General features: G+C 49.4%; 2 protein-coding genes across 4 annotated transcripts; one reads left to right on the forward strand and one right to left on the reverse strand.

Annotated features, from left to right (window-relative positions):
- Positions 1-229: 229 nt before the first annotated feature.
- TADA3 (transcriptional adaptor 3) lies at positions 230-10,420 on the reverse strand. 2 transcript variants are annotated; one of them, XM_082663870.1, is made up of 10 exons: positions 10,076-10,420; positions 9,899-9,956; positions 8,960-9,192; positions 7,344-7,594; positions 7,119-7,224; positions 5,490-5,631; positions 5,295-5,398; positions 3,989-4,098; positions 2,981-3,166; positions 230-814 (listed from the first exon to the last, which is right to left on the reverse strand). In XM_082663870.1, the coding sequence occupies exons 3-10, from the start codon at positions 9,164-9,166 to the stop codon at positions 622-624; spliced, it is 1,299 nt and encodes a 432-aa protein (XP_082519996.1). In that variant the 5' UTR covers positions 9,167-9,192; positions 9,899-9,956; positions 10,076-10,420; the 3' UTR covers positions 230-621. The 2 variants fall into 2 exon arrangements, with proteins under 2 accessions (XP_082519996.1, XP_082519995.1); XM_082663869.1 differs by having other exon boundaries at positions 2,981-3,202.
- A 174-nt stretch (positions 10,421-10,594) lies between these two features.
- Positions 10,595-21,520, forward strand: ARPC4 (actin related protein 2/3 complex subunit 4; the record flags this gene model as incomplete). 2 transcript variants are annotated; one of them, XM_082664162.1, is made up of 6 exons in its annotated part: positions 10,699-10,812; positions 13,286-13,404; positions 14,675-14,786; positions 17,005-17,100; positions 18,091-18,261; positions 20,499-21,520. In XM_082664162.1, the coding sequence occupies exons 1-6, from the start codon at positions 10,810-10,812 to the stop codon at positions 20,502-20,504; spliced, it is 507 nt and encodes a 168-aa protein (XP_082520288.1). In that variant the 5' UTR covers positions 10,699-10,809. The 2 variants fall into 2 exon arrangements, with proteins under 2 accessions (XP_082520287.1, XP_082520288.1); XM_082664161.1 differs by lacking the exon at positions 20,499-21,520 and having other exon boundaries at positions 10,595-10,812; positions 18,091-18,300.
- Positions 21,521-22,843: the final 1,323 nt, after the last annotated feature.

The raw sequence follows: 22,843 nt of genomic DNA on the forward strand, positions 1-22,843 counted from the left end.
GATTGGCTAACCCTGGGTGCCACGCTGCCCCAGGACCACCAAACCCCTAGCTAACACACTTCCTTGTTAAACCACCTTGAGCTGGGGTGTTCTGTTACCTGTGGCCACAAGTATCTTCAGAACGTTCTCCCTGAACGAATGACCTAGGCGAGTGGCCACAGGCTGAGAGCCCTCAAGCATGCCCTCCTAAACTATGCCACCCACACAAGTTCCTTTCTACCCCACAATAACAGACAAAGATTCTGGATGCTTTTTTAAAAAAACCACACCAGTCACTTTATTCTTAAGTTGGTACTTTACAAAACCACAAGGGAGAAGTCCTTGAGGGTGAAAGGGGTAGGGGAGTGGGAGATGGTGAAGAGGGGGACGAGGACAACCCAGAAATGAAGCCCCCCCATCTTGGGGGACCAAGCAGAGACTGGGCCCCAGGCCAGCCCAGCAGAGCCTCTCGTGTCCTGGCTGTACAGAGCTGGGCCAAAAGACCTCAGAGAAGGGTCACAGCTTCTAGAAACTGTCGCCATTAGACAGGCAGCCACAGGCTGAGGCTTCTGGCAGCCCAAAGAAGGAAGTGGGCCTCCCCCTCCCAAGCCGGGGGGAGGCAGCCTGAGGCAGGGGTGAGAGCTACCCGTCCAGCAGCTTTAGGATGCTCTCACGCTCCTTCAGAGTCTTCCAGGCCTGGTCCTTCTCCTTCTTGGTGGGCGTCCGCTTCTTCTGCCGGGCAGCCATGATCTTGCGGAATGCGTCCATGACCTCATTGTCTGCCATGCGGACCCGCTGCCTCAGCTCCTGCCGACTCACCTCCTCCTTTGCCAGCCTGTGGGGACCAGCCGGCCAGGTGCCATGGGAAGCCCACCAGAACAGGGCTCCTCCCTGTTCCAGACTGAGCCCACCCCACTACCCAGGGCTGCCACTCCTGGGGACCATTTCATACCAAATAGCAAAGTTATTGAGCCACGCTTACATGGTGCCCTGTGCCAGGTACTACCTCTTCAAAAATATCAGCTCAGTTAATCCTAACAACCTTGTGAGGTAGGTACTATTATTCCTATGTTACCAGTGAGGAAACTGAGGCTCAAGGAGGATAAGAAATGCCCCAAGATCCCACAACTAGTGAGGAGGAGATCTGAATCAAGGCAGGCTTCCTCCAAACAATATTCTTTAAAAGGTGTTCTGGGGGCTTCCCTGGTGGCGCAGTGGTTAAGAATCCACCTGCCAATGCAGGGGACACGGGTTCGAGCCCTGGTCCGCGAAGATCCCACATGCTGTGGAGCAACTAAGCCCGTGCACCACAACTACTGAGCCTGCGCTCTAGAGCCCGTGCTCTGCAACAAGAGAATCCACCGCAATGAAGAGTAGCCCCAGCTCTCTGCAACTAGAGAAAGCCCGTGCACAGCAACGAAGACCCAATGCAGCCAAAAATAAATAAATGAAATAAATTAATTTAAAAAAAAAAGTGTTCTGGTGCCAGCAGAAGACCTGCTTTTACTTCAGCAACCAAATTCCAGAGCAACCTAAGGGTCTAGACAGCCTGAGGTCTACAGGAGGTGAGTGAGATACCAAACTGACCCCTCCGAATGGAACCTGACCTATAAATTCAATTCATGGTGGAGCTGGAAGGTCACTTAGAGATCTATCTAGTCCAACCTGTTTTCAGAAGGGGAAGCTGCTGCTCAGGGCAGGAGATGCCTTGCTTAAGGCCCTGCAGCTACCCATGCAGGGCTGAGGGCTGCACGCTGGCCTTCTGATAGCCAAGCTAGTTCCTTCACTGCCCATTACTTCTGTAGCTGCACATCCCCACCTCTCTCTCTCTCCTGTCCCCCTCCCTTCCTCAGTACTCTTTCATCTGTATTTTCCTCTTCTAGCCCTTGAAAGGGAACTAGAAAGAGGCTCTGGATTCAGTCTTGGGCTTCAGTCACAGCTTAGCTGTTTATTGGCTGTGTGACCTTCAGCAGAGCACTCATTTCACTGGGCCTTTATTTCCTTATTTGGTAAACAGGGAACACTACCACCTACTCCCTGGGCTATAGCAGAGATTAAGTAAGAGGGTGTACATAAAGCCCCTGGTACACGGTAGGCACTCAGTATACCCTCATCCTTAAATACCCTAGCAGCTTGCCAGCAACTTCTCCTTCTAATGATGCACGTCTTTACCAGCCACTCACGTGGTGACTGCAAGCCCTTTGCCCTGCCTCTCTTCCTAACCCAGCACAACGTCTAAGAGACAGGCAGAGGTGGCCAAGTGAACGAGCGTGCCCTGCTCTGCTGGGGCTCTGTGAGGCGGAGACACAGCACCTGCCTACGAGGAGCAAGGGGACTTAGTTGGGCTGCTTCTCTATCTTCCCAAGAAAAGGGTAGCCACTACCATGATCTCCCTACAGATACCACCTGCACCCTTGTTGTGAGGAGTGCAGGGCAAGATGGATGGGAATGAATAGAAAATGAATGACATCGCACGGAAACACTGGTCAGTTCCTGGTGAGGGGCTGGTAGTAATCACAGATGCTCAAGAAAATGTTAACAGTTGATAAACTGAGGTGGAGAGTATACTGGTGTTTACTGTACTACTCTGTCAGAGTTTCTGTGTGTATGAAATTTTTCACAATAAAACTCTGGGGGAGAAAGAAAGTTAAGCATGGAAAGACTTAAAAGTAAACCACACAACAATGCGAATACAGTTAACACCACTGAACCGTACACTTGAAAATGGTTTAGAGGGTAAATTTTGTGTTATTTGTTGTTACCACAATTAGAAGTGAATAAACAAGTCACAGATGCCTGAGCTGTAGTCTGTGGAATAAGAATCTGTTTGAGACAAAACCAGTGGGGTGGTGCCCGGCACTGACATTTTTTTCAAAGCCCTCCGGGTGATTTAGAGGCCCTGCTGGGTTTGGAAAGCCTGTCGTAAAGCTCCCGGAAGGTCACCAGCATGGCCAAGGCCTCGCTGGCCACGCCCTGGCCCGGGCATCCTGTCCACACTCACCTCAGCAGGTCGTGCTTCTTGGTGCGGTTGTGGGCACTGAGCGCTTTCAGCTCGGCCTGCCGTTTGCGCAGCTCCGCCAGAACTTCGTCCTCCGAGTCCTCTGCAGGGCGGTCCTCAGATTCCAGCAGGCCCTGAGCGATCAGCTCCTCCTTGATGCGGCTCTCCAGGGACTTGGTATGCGGCACACTGCAGGCAAAGGCAGTGCTCAGCTCAAGGGCCAGCCTGCAAGGGGGACCGCTCTGAGGTGCCCAAGGTTAGTGAACACCTTCCTTTCTCTTTGAGCACTGCCTCTCTATCTATCTACACATAAAAATATAGAGACAGACACATCTGGTCTTGTTGTAAACATATGCAACATATATCGATACGCTATGTAACATAAAATACAGAAAAACCTACAATGCTAACGACCCAAAGAGAATCACTATTTTGTTACCTGTTACTATTATATATATTACCATCTTCTTACCACATTACGTTATATACATAAAAATATGTATTTTATGTTCTTATATAAATACTATACGTATTCCAGATTGTGTTACGTATTATTCCCACTTTTTTAATGTATTATTTTAGCTTTTCCCCGCCATGTACCAACATTTAAATATATCTTAAGTAAAAATAGGATCATATTGTCTGTATTGTGCTACAACTGACAGTTTCCACTTATCACTCTATTGTTTACATCTTTGCGTGTCAGTTATATTTCTCTAGTGTGATTAATAGTTGCAAGTTATTTCATCAGATGGAGTTACGACAATTTAGCCAACCAGTCTCCTCCAGGTGGACATTTAGGTTGTTTACAGTAAGAACAGGGCCATGATGAAAACCCTGTACTAAGCCTGTGCATGTGGAAATCCTGGCCCAGCACGCACATCTGACTTCTATTGGTCTTTATCAAAATGTCCTCAGTCTCTCTATTAATGAAGACCACCCATGCTGGGATGGACAAAAGTCAACAGAAGCAGAGGCCAGACTGTGAGGCATGGACAGGATGTCACTCACCTGAAGGGTTTGTTCTGATTGCGGGGAGAGGTGCTTGCCCCATCAGCCCCTGATTCTTTTCCAGACATGTCCGGAATAGGAGAGTCCTCCATGGGGGAAATAATATTTTCCTAGAAGAGCACAGAAATGCATGGAGGGAGAAAGAGCTACAGTATTACCATTTTCCTGCCCCCCTCTGTCCTACACGGACAGTCTTCACATACCAGAAATATCTTTTTATTTTTCTCATCCCACCCGCTGTGGGAAGTCTTCCCAAACCGACTCTAAAAAACTTTGATCATTTTAAAAATTCTTTATTTTGTACTGATACCAAAAGAAGGGAGCACAGAAGAGTGACGGTAACACTCAACAATGGTAATGAGAAGAGCTAAGGTATATTAACCGTTTGCAATGCACCAGGCGCTGCGCTAAGCATGCTGCAGCAGAGGCTGCCAGCTGTCCAAAAGCCATTCTTGCCTTTCTTCCACAGTAGCTGGGCTTATGGCTGCCCAGATACACCACACTTCCCAGCCTCCTCTGCAGTCAGGGGTGGTCATCTGACAAACTCTCTCCAGTGGAAAGTGATTAGAAGAGATAAGAGCCACAGCTGGCCACAGCCTTCACACACTCCTCTTTGCTCTTTTTCTGTGGGCTTGGAGTGGCAATCACACTTGGAGTGACCTTGTGCAGAGTGCATGTTTAAGACAGCAAAGCCAGCATACGTGGGGTCCCTGTCTGATGGTGTGGAACGGAGATGTCCCCCTGCCCCCACCTCAGCCAACCTGGAACGTGTGCCCAGAAAGACGCTATCGTGTTTGAGACAGCCAGGAAACTGAGGCTCAAGAGGTGAAGAGATATGCCTAAGGGCAGCCAGCAGGCATAAAGAAAGGGACCCTGAACCTGGGGTTTGAGTCCTGCTTCTGTGTATTAGCTGTGTGACCTCAAGCAAACAGTTCCCTTTTTTGAGCCTCGACCTTGTTGGGTGTAACATGGGGTTAACCACTGTCTTTGCCTCTAACGAGAGGATGTGTAGAAAGCCCCTTGCACGGGGCCTTCAGCCAACGCTCAGCAAAAGTAACTGTGGAGTAGCAGCTACCTTGGGGGCAGGTTAAAAACTGGGAGGGGCATGAGAAGGCCTTCAAGAATACTGATGATGTTTTCTTTTGTGGTCCTGGGGCTGTAAGTGTGCTCATTTGTGAAAACTGATCAAGCTGTACATTTATGACCTATGTACCTTTCTAAATGTATAATGTACTTCAATAAACAATAAAAAATTAAACATTGAAACAGAGTGAATACAGTTCTTGTTTTGGGTTGGGGTGCTCACCTCCACCAAGGCCTGCAGGAGTCGCTGCGTCAGGGCACCAAAGGGGCACCCGTCTTCCGGCTGCTCGTGCTGGGCCTCAGACTTCTTCAGCAGGGCATCCACATCTGAATCGGGTAGAGAAGGGATGGACATGTGTGCTGAAGTGCTAGGAACTCAAGTCCTGGCCTGGGGTGGGCAGGGAGGTGAGGGGCCTACCTTTCGTGTCCAGTTCAGTCAGTGGCCCCATGAGGCCTTTCTTCTTGTCAGCCACGGCTGCTGCCCGGGCCCCGTCCTTCTGCTCCTCCAGCAGGTCCTCCTGTGCCCAGCGCTGGGAGTAGTGCTTCCCCAGGGGCGGGATCTGTGGGAGACATCCCATCCGGTCCCAAAGCAGTAAATACAGGCCAGTCGTGCCTGGGGTGTCAGGGGCTCTCTGCGCACTTGGGACTGCCAACAGGCTCTTCGTTCATCCCTCATTGCTCCATTTACCTGTCTTCCCAAGTACCTAGCCCAGGGCCAAGGCCTGAGCCTGGTACAGGTGAGAAGAGATAAAGGAGATAAAATCTCTACACTCACAGTCTAGCAAGGAAGCCAGGTACGTACGGAACTGAAACACACAGACGGCAATACAGAACAATTTCCAAGATGTAAGGTGCAGAATGGTGCGTGTACATGGACCTTTTCCGTTGACAGCTGTTATCTCTAGAGAGAACTATAGATCCTAGGGTCAGAAGTGAGAGGAAAATATCTTTCGCATTGCTTGAACTTGTTACTGCCTGTATGGATTACCTTTTCAGATAAATTTTTAAAAAATTCAGACAAGTGAAGTGACAGAGGTAGGTCAAGGTGCTGTGGCGCACACAAGACCGACCAACCTTCTGCTGGGGAATCTGTAAAGCCATTTTGGTGGCGGTAACATGCGATCAGGGGCTCGAAGGGTGTTAGTTTGCCAAGGGGAGAAGGGCATGTGCAGAGGCCCAGAGACCAGCAAGGACCCTGGAGTGAGGGCAAGGTGCTTGTGGGGGCTGATAAATACAGCAGTAGAGAGGGAGTGTGGCCAAGGAAACTGGAGAGGGGCACTGGGGCTGTGCCACCAAGGGCTGAGATGCTTGGACTCGATTCTGTAGGTAACGGGAGCCAGGGGAGGCCATGTCATGAGCACATCCGAACATGACAGCTGAGCTATGGGAGAATTTCCCACCAACACTTTTCTGTATTTTCTACATTTTCTTTAATGGAACCTTTTTTATTTTCATCATAAAAAAATAAATTTTCATATATTAAAAAAAAGAGAATCCCCCTAGAGCAGCAGTCCCCAAGCTTTTTGGCACCAGGACCGGTTTCGTGGAAGACAGTTTTTCCATGGACCAGGGTGGGGGGCCGGGGGGGTGGCTCAGGCGGTGACGTCAGCAATGGGGGAGCGGCAGATGAAGCTTCGCTCGCCCGCTGCTCACCTCCTGCTGTGCGGCCCAGTTCCTAACTGGCTGCGGCCCGCTACCGGTCCACGGCCCCGGGGTTGGGGACCCCTGCTCTGGAGGGAAGAAAGTGTTATGAGGCTGTTAAGGTAAAAGCTGGTGAAGGCTTGAGCCAAAGCAGAGGGGATGGCGATGAGAGAAAAAGGGAGGATCTCACTGAAGAAGGTGCCTTAGGACGTGGTGACCATTTGGATGGGGCAGAAGGGAGGAAGCTGAGAGTTAGAACTTGGGTGTCTGGGTGGGTTAATGGAACAGACGGGAGGCTAGGCAGGGCAGGGAAAGAAGATGATGTACAGCACTGCGATCTCTGATTCTGAGGCACCTCTGAGCCTTCTTGTTCTCCATCACGTCTATCTAGGCCTGGGGTCTCTACCTTGTAATGTTCAGCCTCATCTTCTGGGGGTTTCAGTAGCTCCTCTAGCGTGCGCACCTCCTCACTGGTGATGTCGGCACAGTAGGGCTCCACCGAAGCCCAGAATCTGCAGAGAGAAGCAAAGCCTGACGGGGTGCTCCCTGCCCCACCAGCCTAACCCCCGGACCCTTCCACAGCCTCCAATACCCAAATCCCAAGGCCCATTTATGTCCCCTGGCCCAGAACCTGTTGGGGGCGTCATTCTTGGGGATACGTGGCACGTCAATTGGGTCATCAGTGAATTCATATTCCTGGATCTTGGGCTGAAGGTTTTTGGATTTGGGTCGCCCAGGGCCAGGGCCCGGCCCATGTCCCGCCTTCCCTTCCAGTTTCTGCTTCTTGGGCTTCCCATGTTTGGGGGGAGCACCAAGCTCATGGTCTCGACCCAGCTTCAGGAATCGTCGGTCACCTTTCTTATCTTGCCAGTCGGTGAGGATCTGAAATTCACAGAGACTGTCACTGAGGGGGAGAAGGGAAGACACAGGACAACTCTGTCTCCCGGTGAAAAATAAGGATCTAGAACTCAAGAAGGCGCCGTCTCTCCCCCTCCCCTTTTTATCCAGCAAATGCCTACTCATACTGCAAAACTCAGCTCCTTTTCTGTGCCCATCTCACAGGATTTTATTCATATATTTCTCATCATTCCATTCACTTGTTTGTCTGTATTGATTCACCTCTGTAGCACCCAAGCTGGTCACACAGCATTCAGCAGTTCAAACAAGTAGATCACATCTCAGTGCACATTAGCCCTAGGAAAATACGCTGGTGGTAACTTTCTGGTGGAAGCAAGCATGCCTCCCAGCAAACCTTTACTTCAAATGTCACCACAACTGGGAAGCCTTTTCTGAATCAGTTATCCAGCTTCTTAGATGCTAAAATACAACTGATTGTGCCACAGCCCTGCTCAAAAAGCTTCAGTGGATTCCCAGGGACCACAAGTTAATTTTATTCATCTTCTGAAGTCCAGTTAAAATGGCATCTTCTTCCTCTATGAGTATCTGGTACTTCGTACCTCCACTGTAGGCCCAATCATGTTGTTTGGTCATAACTAGAATAAACAGAATACTTTGTCTCTTCAAGAAGATTATAAGCTATTGGAGACCAGGAAGTTCATCTTAACCATCTCTGGTCCCCAGGATCTGGCATAGCACCTGGCACCCAGGGCTCAGAGAATATTTATGCCATAAATAGAAATAATGAGAGTCATACGAGTAAATAATGTTTGACATGCTTATTTAGTGTGAGACGTTGGGCTGAGCCTTTGCAAAAAGTCTTTTTAATTCTCACAAAAGCTCTGAGGTAGCTCCTATTATCCAGCCCACTTGGCAGATGGAGAACTGATCCTCAGAGGCAGGAGGTAACTTTTGCAAGCGTTGGAATTTAGCATTGGCAATAGCAACGCTAGCAAGCGCTTAGGTCAGGATTCAAATCCAGGCCTCCCCATTACAGTTCCCCCAGTACTCCTAACCACAACAGCACTTCTCCTGGTACTTGTCTGACCTCCCCTTCCCTTTAGTTGGCAAACTCCCCAAAGACCAGAACTGTCCTAATTACCTCCCTCTAGTGACTAGCACAGGACCCAGAACATTGTGGGGAGCGAGGGTCACTAGTTGCTTAGTGAATCAGAAATCTCGCAGTGTATGAGGATCATGCACATTCTTGCACATTTTCCATGTCACGCAAGCCCAGTTTGGGTCTCTCTCTTCCCCACTAAGCTCCTGTAACCCAGGCCTCAGCAGATGAGGCTAACCCATAACTTGTCACAGTCCATCCCTGGTGATGTACCCTCTGTGGGGTATCACCTGGGTTTCGGCCTCAAGCACCCGCAAGCGTCGGCTGGCAGAAGAAAGCAGGGTCTCAAGCTCCAGCTGCAGAGTGTCCAGCTCCTCGATACCGATGCCATCATCCTCAGAGCGGGCCAACACTGCTGTGTAGCGGGGACAGACCTTCAGGTGGTCCACAGACTTGAAGTCGTGGAACTGCAAGGGGCAGTCCTTCAGCTCACTCATGGCCCAGGATAGGGGACGCTGTGGAGCTGGAGAGGAAAGGACCACTGATGGGGGGTGGGGGGAAGTGGCACAAGAAAAGCCCAAGGGCTCCTTCCATCCAGGAGAAAGTCAGGCTTCAGTAACCTATTGACAAGGTTGATGGCACAGCTCTTACTCGTAGAGCACCTACTGTGTGCCAAGTGAGGTGCAGACACATTACTGGCTTCTCATTGAATTCCTCACCCAACCCCATGAGCAGGGACCATGCTTATCTCCATTTTACAGATGAGGAAACTGAGACTCTGTGTGTGTTCATGTCCAAGCTTACCAACATGCAATTTGAATCCAGATAGTTTTGAGTCTGTGCCCCTAACCGCCATGGTATACTACGCTTGTCTTCCTGATGCGCTTCCCTGCAGTTCCACTCTTCCTGAATTCTGCAAAGCCCCAGAGTTCCAAGCATCGCATACTTATTATCTTAATGTTCTTTGTGCCTCCCAGCCTCTCCTTGTCTCACCCCTCCCCACCTCTGCCCCTTCTCTTTGTCCTGATAGTAAAATATGTGGGCTGGTAAGCCAGATATATCTGGATTCAAGCCCAGGCTTGACCAATTTCTATTTAAGTAGCCCTGAACATGTTGATGAACTCTCCTGAGTCTCGGTTTTTCCATCCGTAAAATAGGGCAAAAGAAGCCTGAGTCTGTTTCCCCATAATTAGTCTGAATCTGTAAAATGGGGTAACAATAGTACCTACCTCCCAGGGATGTTCTGAGGATTAAGAGATGATGCCCGTCAAGAGCTCAGTTCAGTGCCTGGCACAGAAAAAGTGGGGCTGGTTAATAGCTGGCCCCACCCATGGATCGCCCCAATGTCCCGCCTTTAGGGTCCCAGTCCTCTAAGAACACCCTACCGCGGCCTCCGCCCCCTCTACCTCCTCCTTGCTGCCTCCCACGGCCCCGCGGCCACGGGAGGGGGCGGGGAGTTCCGGTCGGTGCGAGCAACCGCCCCGGAACTGGCTATGTGCGGTGCCCCAGCAGTTGACGCGGGGGCGGAAAGACGCGAGGGCCAGACCCTGTGTCTTTCGGAGGATGGAGGTTTGCGGGCAGCAAGCGAGCCCGCTGCAGGTGGGGTGGAGAGGGTATGCCTCGCGCGGACCCTAGGGAACAGCCTGGCGCCGGGGGGCGGGGCTCGGCGGCCGGGTTCTCTGCCGGGCTGTTAGTCCCGTCGAGCCCCAAAGGCTGCAGGTAGGAGGGGCCCGGAGAAAGGATGGGGGCGCAGAACCGGAAGGATCGAAGGGCTCCTCCGCCTCGCCGTGTCCTAATATGGTGCCCAACCTGAGGCCGGGCTGCACCATTGCATGGCTATGAGGGAAGAAGGCGGCAAAGACGACAAGACGGCCAGAGTCGCAAGCAAGAGCTCCATGGGTAACGGGAGAAACTTGAGTAGTGACTTTACACTTCAGGAGCCTAAAACTACCAAGACAGTCCTAGGGGGAAAACTTCCGAGGGGCCAAATGTTCTTAGCCTCCTCCTCCCCCGCTCGGAGCGTTGATGGTACAGTCCAGACGTCCGGGCGGAGACTGCGGCTGCGCTTCTCGCGAAAGAGAAGGCGGCGCGGGACTGGCCACTTCCGCACTTCCGCTTTCCGGCCCAGCCAGCGCCCGCGATGGTGAGAGACGGGCCCCGGGCCCGGGACCCCCGCTGTTCTGTCTCAGGGATCTGGGTCTGGGGGAGATGCGGCTTTGCAGCGGAGAGGCCCTGGGCCGAGGGATGCAGGGGGTGTGGGGGCACCCTGAGGCTGGGAGAAAGAGGGCGGGGCGGGGCCGAGGTGAGGAAGGGGCGAGCGGGGGACGCCCTTGTAAGAAGCAGGCCTTGCGGCTGCATAGTCTGGTCCTTGAAGCAGGTGGGGGATACTGAGGCATGGAGGAAGCCGGAAGTGGGCTCTCCTAGGTTCGTGGTAGCGCCTCGAAGGCACGTAGTAAGCCGCAGCCCGTAGTAGGGCCACCTCCCCACCCAGAGTAGACCTTCACTAAATACACTCCCCTGTTCTCTCTTACCCGCTTGACCCCACAGTTCTCTCAGGGGAACTTCCACACTTGCTTATCCCACTCTTCATGTTGCCCCAGCCTTGCTTCTTTCTCACTGAAGGATCTCTTTTATGCTTCCTCTATGTAGACCTCTTCCTGGTCAGAACTCAACCGTATCAGCCTTACTGTAGAATATAAGCTCTCATACTGCTGACCCCTCCCTTGCAGGAAATTCTCTTGATAACTGTGGGTGTTCCTGGCAACTGAGACTTGGCTCACTACCTTCCCCTGTTTGCACTCTCTCTGGTGATACCTATTTAATGTACAGGTTTTCGTGACCATGTGATTTATGGTGACTCCTAAATCTACCTTCCTAGGTTCACCTGGGAAGGTTCTCGTTCAAGGTTCACCTGGATATCTTGAAGACACCTTGAAATTAGACCTCTGGATCAAAACTCATCTTCTCTCCCTAAACTTGCTCACCCTCTTGTGTTACTTATTCCGCCTTTGTGTCCTCTTATGTCAGCTAGAAAGCTGGGATATTCTTTTTTTTGTTTTAATTTAGGCCATGCCTCTTGATTTTTTAAACATCAAACTTGTTGAGATATTACACGAGAATGTGTCTGTTCTATTTTTGAAAGGGCAGGCACCACAGGGCTGGCCACCTAAAATGCACCTTTTTCAGATTTGCTGTCTGAATTTTGACAGAGATAATCTTGCTTGTCCTGCATTGCTCCAGGCCAAGCCCTCATTACCCTCCTTAAATAATCTTCTCTGCCTGCTCTCTCACTTCCCTCTCCTCCAGTCCATTCTCCACAGAGTTGCCATGCAACTGTAGTCATGTAACTTCCTCCTCAGAAAGCCCCAGCAGTTCCTTGCCACCTTAAAAGAAGAGCTACACTCAGTAGCCTGGCATTTGAGATTCCCCATGAATCTCTAGGCTACTACTGCAGCCTCATCCATAGAATCTAAAATGCTTCCTGGCAACACTGTACTCATTACTACTTCTGGAACTCTTAGTGCCCTTTTTTGTTATTCTGATCTTGCTTAAGTTATTTTTTCATTCATTCACTTATTCTACAGAAACTGAGTAAGACAGAGTATATGTAAGGTGCTGACTGACCTAGGTGCAGGGTATGTAAATTTGAATAAAATAGACATGGTCTGTTGACCATGGAGCTTACAGTTTAGTGAAGGAGAAAATTACTTTATGAACGATATATAAAGGGTGTGTCACTGTAAATTATAGTAAGTGCAATGAAGAGCGAAGTCAGGAAAGGCCTCTCTGAGGAAGGAGGAGGCCTTCCCTGAATAAACCAAGATCTAAAGGATGACTTAGGCAAAGAAGGGGGAGAAAAGCCTGCAGATAGATGGTTTGGCATGTGTGAAGGCCTGAGGTGAGAAAAAACTTGGCTAATACAAGGAACTGAAGACAGGCCAGTGTAGCTAGACACCGTTGCCTCTATTGGGAATGTCATTCTACTTTTTATCATTGTAAAGTCCTCCTAATCTTATTTCCATCTTCAAATCAAAACCAATTTTTTTTGGAAATAAAAATTGTAAATTTCTTTTACATTTTACCCATTATATCATAGTTACTTTCTCTGTTTTCCTGACCTAGTCGAGCTGTTTTAAGGGTAGAGAAGGTCTTAATCATCTTTGAATTCCCAGGCTGGCACACTGTAGATCTATACATTTGTTGGCTCAGAAGGTAGATTGAAAACAGTCATTCACCTGTATGCTTCTAGACCAGAGTTTCTCAACTTCAGCAGTATTTGGGGCTGAATAATTCTTTGTTGTGCATTGTAGGATATTTAGCAGTATGCCTGACTTCTGTCTACTCAACACCAGTAACCCCTACCCCACCCCACGTTGTAAAAATGAAAAATGTCTTGACATTGCCAAATGTCCCCTGGCAGGCAAAATGGTCCCCTGTTGAGAACCACTGTTCTAAACCTAGAATGAAAGGCACCTTGAAGGCCTAGTCTATTGTGTTTACCGTAGTATCTGAGAGTCAGGGACCCTGAGTACTGCCTGGCTCCTGTGTAGCTGGACTAGGGGACCAGTGGGTTTGGTGAGACAGATTCTGATCCTCTGTTGGCCTTTTTCCTACAGACTGCCACTCTCCGTCCCTACCTGAGTGCCGTGCGGGCCACACTGCAGGCTGCCCTCTGCCTGGAGAATTTCTCCTCCCAGGTGGTAGAACGACACAACAAACCCGAAGTGGAAGTCAGGTAGGGAAGGAAAAGGGGTGGGGTTGATGGGTGCAGCACCCAGAGATGACTGTGTGCCATGAGTAACTTCCATCCTGGAGTTGTCAGTACAACTACAGTTCACATTTTTTGTCTTGCTGCCAGATGAACAATGGTTCCCAATTTGAAGTTCAGAAAATAGGGTCAGTGGGTTGGCAGGACAAAACTCAGGGGAGAAGCTGCTCTGGAGCCAAGATTGCTTGACACAAGGTGTGACTTCTCAGCGTAGGGCCATTTGGGAATTACCTCCCATGGAGTTAGTGAGCCCTCTGGCAGTTTAAGTAGTAGACTAAGAATTTAGTTACCTGAGATGCCATCTCTATTCTTTTCTAATTTAAAGATCAAGGATTCCGCCGCCACCACCACCCCCCCCAAAAAAAAAAAAAATGGACTCATCCGTCGTCTACTCCAAATATTCCGTACTTGGGATTATTTTCTCTTATGTAATTTATGTTTTGTAAATAATTATTCTTTTTCCCCTTTAAAATTTAATCTGGGACATATACAACTGAGATAAGCAGTGTTACCACACTAAGTTGATATGATTTGAATTTAAGAAAACTGACAAGATGTTAGGATGTGCCCTTTTCTGCTACTTAACATATATGGTTTCCAATAGGTATTTTTAAAGGATAATAGCTCCCAGATAGCACCACCATAGTTAACTACCAACTATCATCACAGGGATCCAGGGACATCAAAATGGGAACTGAGCTGAGAGGGATCTTAATGTTGAACAAGTGAATCCTTCTGGATTGATCATTAAAGGAGGCCAGACTGTTCGATTTTAGCTTGTCCTTCTCTCTAAGGCAGGTTCTCTCCTCATTCCCTAAACAGTGTATGGGTTTGCCTATAGTTATGAAAATAAGAGCTGTCATTTGTAAAGCTCCTACAGTGTGCCAGGCACACTGTTAGACACTTGACCCTTTTTGATCTCTCTCAGTCCTCAGCAGTGAAATAGGAATCAGAGTCATTTTACAAATGAGGAAGTTGAGATTCCAACAGGGTAACTTGCCCAAGGAAAGTAACAGAGGAGGCTGGATTTCAAAACGTTTTCGCCCTGACTCCAGAGCCTGTGCTCTTTCTGCTGGAGAACACGCTTGCTGCCCCCATCTTGGAGCACCCCTGCTTGTGAGTCTCCTATTCCTTGGACTCTGTGGTCCCAGATAGTGATTCTAGGATCTGCTGTGGGGTCTCCTTGACCATTCTGTTCTTTTATAGTACAGAGGCCTCTGTGATTTTGTGTTTTCAGGAGTAGCAAAGAGCTCCTGCTACAGCCTGTGACCATCAGCAGGAATGAGAAGGAAAAGGTTCTGATTGAAGGCTCCATCAACTCTGTCCGGGTCAGCATTGCTGTGAAACAGGTGAGCTCACCACAGATCCCCTGCCTCACCGGGAGGCCAGGGGCCCCCATGTGAGAGATCAGCATGCCAGATTCAGGGTGCAAAGAAACCCAGGTTCTATTACCAGGAAATGATTTGCCAAACTCATCAGCTCGGTAGATAAAGAGAGATCAGCCCCATCTTCTAGGCCTTGCTCTGCATTAGAAGGCAGGAAATGTAGCAGCCAAGGCTACAGGCCAGTTTGGTGTCAGGTCACAAAACTTTTCCTAAGGAATGAAGGATAAGTCCAGTTCAGAAAAATAAGCAGTAACAGTATCAATTTGATAGCCATAAACTCCAAAAGGGAGATTTAGGGTAAAAATATGAAGTGTAATTTCTTTTTTTTTTTAATAAATTTAGTTTATTTATTTTTCACTGCTGGGTCTTCGTTGCCATGCACAGGCTTTCTCTAGTTGCGGCGAGCAGGGGCTACTCTTCCTTGCAGTGTGCGGGCTTCTCATTGTGGTTCCTCTTGTTGCGGAGCACAGGCTCTAGGCACACAGGCTTCAGTAGTTGTGGCGTGTGGGCCCAGTAGTTGTGGCGCATGAACGTAGTAGCTCTGCGGCATGATCTTCCCGGACTAGGGCTCGAACCCACGTCCCCTGCGTTTGCAGGCGGATTCTTAACCACTGCGCCACCAGGGGAGTCTCAGGAAGTGTAATTTCTTATCTTTCCTCTGTGTTTCACAACTGACACTCCCACTACCACCATAATTTCTGCCATATTTATCGACTACTTGGACACTTCTTTACTTAATAGATTTCTTTCAATTAACTTATTGACTTATTATTTATTTATTTATTTCTTCTTGGCTATGTTGGGTCTTTGCTGCTGCACGTGGGCCTTGTTTAGTTGCCACAAGTGGGGGCTACTCTTCATTGCAGTATGTGGGCTCTAGGCACGTGGGCTTCAGTAGTTGTGGCGCGTGGGCTTCAGTAGTTGTGGCACGTGGGCTTAGTAGTTGTGGCTCATGGGCTCTAGAGTGCAGGCTCAGTAGTTGTGGCACACGGGCTTAGTTCCTCCGTGGCATGTGGGATCTTCCCGGACCAGGGCTCGAACCCGTGTCCCCTGCATTGACAGGCAGATTATTAACCAGTGCGCCACCAGGGAAGCCCAACTTATTTTCTCCTACTTAAATTTGTTTGAAAAAGAAACTTTGTGCCACAAATGGAAAAACAATACCACTTGCCAAATTGAGGACAAGTCTAAAAAACAAGCACGTTGAAAACAACAAGGTTATTAAATTCAGACTAGACACTTCTGCCTATAGAAAGCTCTAAGCCAAGGGCCTGCTCTGTTTGTTGAAAGGGGAGATTAACAAGTGTTGGGGGCTGTTAAGGGTGTGTCTGCCCTGTGCAGCAAAATTCTTCCTTCAGAAATGTTGAGAGTTCATCAGGGAGAAACTTTGGGGTTTGTTTGATGTTCATTGCTACTAACGTGGAGACCACCTAAGGTTATCTCTGATATTCTTCACAGTATGTATCACAGACTGGAAAATGTAGCACTAGTGAAATAAGAAAGGAAAGGGTAGTTTTGAATATAGTTGTGGACTCTGGAAGGAACAGATGAAAGGTTTATCTGTTCCTCTTGTTGCGGAGCACAGGCTCTAGGCACACAGGCTTCAGTAGTTGTGGCGTGTGGGCCCAGTAGTTGTGGCGCATGGACGTAGTAGCTCTGCGGCATGATCTTCCCGGACTAGGGCTCAAACCCATGTCCCCTGCGTTTGCAGGGGGATTCTTAACCACTGCACCACCAGGGGAGTCTAAGGAAGTCTGCAGAAGGAACAGATAAAAGGTTTGAGTTTGCCAGGACTTCGCTTCCAGTGGTTAAGACTCTGCACTTCTACTGCAGGGGGCACAGGTTCTATCCCTGGTCGGGGAACTCTGCATGCCATGCGGCGTGGCCAAAAAATTAAAATTAAAAAAAGATGTGGGCTTGCCAGAATTACTTTTCTGGAATGGGTGAAGGCAAGATCATAATAACGTCCCATTAAGTTGGAGGGCCCTAATGTAGTAGACCCTCTTTTCAGTTGGCAACCAGTTACCCCACGATTCAGAGTTCAGGTGGTGGTGTTCCAATACCCAACCCCACTACCTCCAGCGAACCTGGGAGAAATTGCAGTCAGAAGACCAGGCTCCAGATTTCTGTTGGCCTAGAGTGTCAGCTTTAGGGAAACACGTTTCTCCTTTGCTCTCGCCAGGCTGATGAGATCGAGAAGATTTTATGTCACAAGTTCATGCGCTTCATGATGATGAGAGCAGAGAACTTCTTTATCCTCCGAAGGAAACCAGTGGAGGTGAGACTGTGTGATCCATATGTTTGTAATACCCAGAATTCCACTACTGCATCAACTGTTACTGGCCTGGGATTGTTTCTAGAACTGGGATTGCTGCTCCCCCAGCTGTAGGGCACCCACGGCCTTCGTGGGTGAGAATTGGCCTTCGTTTCGGCTGTTGTGGGAATAAGGGGAATCAGCTTCGGAGGCTGGGTCTGCCTCAACCATGGAAAAGGCAAAAAAGATGAGATGCACTGTGCACCTTCCCAGAGCCTATAGTCTAGCGGCAGAAAGGGCATGATGAATCAGAAATCTAAACTCTGCCACCAACTGAATCAGAGTCTCAAGGCCACAGTTGACATTGGGTCACTTGTTGTCTGACTTTGTACTTGAGTCCTCTCTACAGACTCCCTGCCAGATCAACTCTCTGCCAGTGACTAAGCAACTACCACACAGAGCAGCAAACACCATCGTCAAACACATTAGACATGTTGGCCAAGCTCGTCCTCATCCTGAGCTAAAATTTCTGGTCCTAGATCTAACCTCCAGGGCCACCCAGAATAAATAAAATTGCTCTTCTACACACAGCCCATCTGATAGTTAAAGACCTCAGTCCCATCCTTCTCCCACAGCATCTTCGCTTCTCTCTGGACTAGATGTTCCTTTTGTTGGAAGAGATTCTTTGACAAGATTTCCAGTCCCTTCACTCTCCGTTGACTCATTCTGAATGCAACTGTCTGTGCCACAGATAGTCTGCCAGAGATGTCTGATAGACAGAAAATTCTCAACTGGATTTAGTTGATCCAACTGTTGGTTCCTTGGATCCAACATACACACCCCACCAGAGCAGGTGGGCTGCTGCCTGAAGGGCATGTAGCTTGGGATAGGGTCACAAGCAACTGGAAGCATGTGGCTAAGTGGACGTAGAGGGCACGGCCAGCTCAGTGCCCCCAGGATGCTGATTCTCTCCTGTTTCTTCTCTCCCTGCTCCCCACTGTCTTCCTTCCCTAGGGGTATGACATCAGTTTTCTGATCACCAACTTCCACACAGAGCAGATGTATAAACACAAGTTGGTGGACTTTGTGATCCACTTCATGGAAGAAATCGACAAGGAGATCAGTGAGATGAAGCTGTCGGTCAATGCCCGTGCGCGCATTGTGGCCGAGGAGTTCCTCAAGAATGTAAGTGTAGGGGCCTTCCTGGTTTGTTTCCAGAAGTAGAAAGACCTATGGGTCGTGCTGAGAATTTAGCATCTGGTGGGAAAGTGGTGCCAACGGTGGGTGAATATTTCCTGAGGCCTCTAGGAGCTCTGGTGGGCTGCAGGTCAGCCTGATTCCTTGGGGCGGGAGGGCCCGTGCTTCATGTTGGAGAGCTGCAGGGCATTTTCCATCTCCGGGGGCCTGGGTGATGCCTCTCTTAGTCGCTCATTTCTACATCTCAAAGTGTACACAGTCCTTCCCTGTATCTAGTTCAATCCCCGAGTGAGGCAAGTTAAATCCACATGTGAATTTTCTAGGAGTATAGGGCAGTTAATCAGAGTATAATTCCAGTTTTCAAACAGACTGGAATAGTTTCCTTTGGCATCTGCTTCTCAGGCTTAAAGTCATGATTTCTTCAGCCTGTTTTCCATCGTTTTCACGGCTTAAGTCCTACAGATCCCTCTTTAGTTGTTTGTGGCTTCGTGACGGAAAGGACTACAGCCCTTTGAGGAGGACGAATTGTTTACACTGATGAAGTGATGACACAGTTGTTCTTTTTTAGTCATTCACGACGTGCCTTCTTTTTTTTCCAAACAGTCCTTGGTTTGTTGTTATGTTCCCCTCAGAGTCAACTATGATCCCTGGATGGTAGAATTAGTGTTTACTCCTAACAGTCCTTGGTTTGTTGTTATGTTCCCCTCAGAGTCAACTATGATCCCTGGATGGTAGAATTAGTGTTTACTCCTACCAGTGCGTACAGATCCAGCCCCGGAGGAGCTCAGATTCCTGAAAATGGATATTACACCCGCTTCCCCTGGGCTTTAATTATACTGAGGACAGCCAGTGTACAAAGTAGCTGTACTGTGCAGCCAGGGGAACACGCTTGTTCAGGTCACACAGGCCGTGGAGTCAGGCCACCTATGTGTGAGTCCGGCTCCACTGCTTCCTCGGGCATGTTACAGAACCTCTCGACTAAGCCTCAGTTTCCTCGGCTGTGAAGTGAGACTGTTAATTAATACGTACCATTCAGTGTGGTTGAGCATTAATGAAGAAATGTGTATAAAGCATATCACCTGGTGCCTAGTAAGCTTTCCCTGTATTGTAGCACAAGGTTATATGGCCAGGGCACTGCGAGGCCTCTGAACTCAACTGAAGAAAAATAGTTCTTGTCCCAATTTAGTATTTGGGTCATTCATTTGACAGTCATTTAGTTGTTACAGTAAGTACATTTCTGTGGTAATACAGCTAAAAATGTATGTTCAAGTATCTCATTTAATACCTAAAACAATCTTTGAATCAGGTGGCGTCCCCATTTCATAGATGAGTTATCTGGGCTCTGGAAGTTAAGTCATATGTCCAAGGTGCCTCAGCCAGTAAGTGAAGGAACCAGGAATTGGAGTTTTCAGACTCAAGATCTAAGATAGTATAATGGCATCAGGTGCATGTAAGGGTCGGGCCGGTAATGTACATGAGTGAGGCAGGCCGTGTGGGGATCTGGTGAGCACATGCCTCACCTGAAGAGGATCACCACCGCACAGCTCTGGCCCTCCGTGGCTTCATCAAAAGAATCTCAAAATCTGGATCTTTGTGCAGTGTACTATATTTTCAAGGTTGGCTAATTCATATTCATATCGACTGATTCATATTCTTTTAAACCGTGGGCCAAACACTGCTCATCTTTGGGCTGAGTTCAGCTCGTGGGCCATTGGTCCACAACCTCTGGTCTATAAAATGTCCAGGGCTGTTCTAGGCACCATGGGAGATATTTGAGGTTAGAAAGCATTTCAAGGGCCTGTCTTACTTGGAGGACCACCCAGAGCTTGACACAGAGTACCAGATCCTGGCTCCCTCTCTGAATCCCCAAGCATTTGCATGTGAGCCCCCATTTCTAAAGAAGGCAACCTCAGTTCAGTAAGCAAGGCACAGTGACAGGGCTTTCTGGCAGCCCTTGTGGCACGACCAAGGGGAGCTGTGGAAAAACCCACGTCACCCTTAATTTTTCTGCCTTGTCCAGTGCTAGGTTTTAGGGCCAGTGCCCCAAAGGTCACACTGCTGAATGCTGGCTAAATTAGAGTGTGCCCACAGGGTGTCCTGAGACCGAACCCTGCCCTGCAGAGATCTGAGTACAGCTGCAGCTCTCAAATCAGCCCACCTCCCCAGAGCAGGCCTGCGAGGATACAGTAATAACATCATTCACCGCCTCTTGGTTCTCTTGACAGTTCTAAAGCATCTGGCTGGATCTCGTGGCCTTCCCCCTCAGACTCCCCCGTGTCTCTGCGAAGGCGTCCTGGAGTTACTCCCCAGAGCAGCGGTGGCGACGGCGGCAGCAGCAGCGGAGGGGAGCTGGGTGTCGGGGTGGGCATTAGATGTGGGAGGGGGGGGTGTGCTTGCTAGCTGGGCAGCAAAGCAGCAGTGGACCTGCCCCAAGGCCACATGTGCCTGGTCAGGCTGGCTTCTGATGTTCAGTCCCCTGGGCCGGGACAGATTTTTTTTTAACGTCTTGAAACTTAAAACTCTGTGCTTGTAGGAGACTGTAACCTTTTTGTCTTTTTTTTTTTTTTTTAAACAAACAACCTCCACCTCCAGTGGCTGTGACTGGTCCCAGTGATTGTACCTTATTGGTCGCTGTGGGTCTGGGCGGGCCTGGAGCCAGAAGGCGACTACTGTTCCTCCCTGGAGCCACCACAGGTGGGGAGGGAGGGAGGTTTCAGACTCCAGTTCCTCTCCCTCGTTCTCTTATTTCCTTGAGCCAATAGAAGCGGTGGAGACCCTCTGCCAGCTTCCTGAGCTCTGCCTGAAGATGGCCACCCAGCACTGGTTGGGGACAAGGGCTGAACTGGTGGCCACCAGCCACACCTAGGAGCTGGGGCCTGAAAGCTAGGCAACCTCTGGCCGCAGGGGCCTCTTCGTGCCCTCCCAGCTGAGAGGGGCCGCTGTTTCGCCTTGTCTGTCAGTGCAGTGCCTGTGCTAGAGGTGGAGAGGTGAGTCCTCCAGAGCTTCCCGGCTGGGGCCTCCTGCCTGCTCTGGCTCCTCTGCTCCCACGCTCGCTGTACCTTTTCTTATTCTGGTGGATCCTCCCTCCCCTAATTAAAGTCTCTTTTTGCCCCTCTGGGGGTGCATGAGGTCTGTGCTCTCTGTGTATACCTGAAAAGCTGGGAGGTGAGGCTTTTTCTTCCCTAAGACCATCTGGCTGGCACTTGGGCCTGGGGGTCCCCACCAGAGACAGTTTCGTGATTGGCCCCTGGCGTTAGTCCTGCCGAGGGCCCTAACCCAAGAGACCTCTGTTGCAGTCCAGGCTCCACCCATTTCTGAAACTGCTCTCTCTGCCTATATAGAGCTTTGGTTCTTTTCATGTAATGAGCTCATTTGGGCTAGAAGGTAACCTCAGAGAAATAATGATCCCATTTCATGGCTAAGGAAACTGAGGTTCCATGAGATGCAGCAGTCTGCCCCGAATCTCCCAGCTAGTGAGCAAGAGGGTAGAGTTCAAATCCAAGCTTTCTGCCTTTACCTGTGCTGACAGTAATCACTAGCCACGTGTGTCTAATTGTTACAGTTAAAAAAGTTTAAAATCTACTGTCTCAGTCCTACCGGTGCTCAATAGCTACAAGTTGCTGATGCCTGCCGGGTCACAGGGTATGTAAATAGAACATTTCCATCGTTGCAGAAAGTTCTCTTGGACAGCACTAAGCCTTAGTGACACCTTGAAGTTAAAAAAAATGTCGAGTCCTGATTCCTACTGATGAATTTGAGCGAGTTATTTATAGTCTCTGCCTCAGTTTCTTAAAGTGGAGATAATGTAAATCTGACACAGTACCTGCCGTACAGGTACTGAATAAATAGTAGCTGATCTTTCCACCAGCCGAGCATCCAAGCTGTTTGGTAACTTCCATTGTGCTGGATGTGGGGGATGACATCATCCCTGTCTCAGGGAGACTTGGGGGCCAGTAAAATGCCTGGGTGTGTGAATAGGTGCGTTGAAGCATTTCAGATTCACTACTGGAAGTCTGGGGGCGCCCACAGGGGGTGTTTTTATGGAAGAGGATGTCAGGAAAAGTTTCAGAAGGGTTGGCCTTTGAGCTGAGTTTTCAAGAGTTTCTTCCATGTGGCCAAAAGGGGGTCTCTTGAAACAGGACAAGGTACTGTTAAAGGATGGAGGGGCTGGGGGTGGGGGCAGCTTGGACAGCTGTCATCCCCTTTATGACATTACCTCTGTGACTCTCCCCCTCCTGCCTTGCAGAATTAGGTGTGCCCTTCTCTGGGGCATATGGCTGTATCCTAGCTTTGCAGTGAATGTTGCTTTCAAGAAGGTGCTCACGGTGAAGGTGGATGTCCAATAGAGTATGGTAGCTGCTCACTCAGCCCTCACAGGACAGCATTGCCTGGGTGAGCCAACTAGAACTCTCATTTGTCACAGATCCATCTCTCAGGGTTCAGAGCCCCTAGAACCAAATTTGCTGCTGGTGAGTACAGACCGGACGGTTGCCAATCAGCCGGTCCTCTCCTGACGGCATGCCTTTTGTGAAGCCCAGTCACCAGCCACAGGGTTGGGAAGAGTGATTTC

Source organism: Grampus griseus (assembly GCF_964374135.1).
Source record: "Grampus griseus genome assembly, chromosome: 10".
NCBI classification, from domain to species: domain Eukaryota; kingdom Metazoa; phylum Chordata; class Mammalia; order Artiodactyla; family Delphinidae; genus Grampus; species Grampus griseus.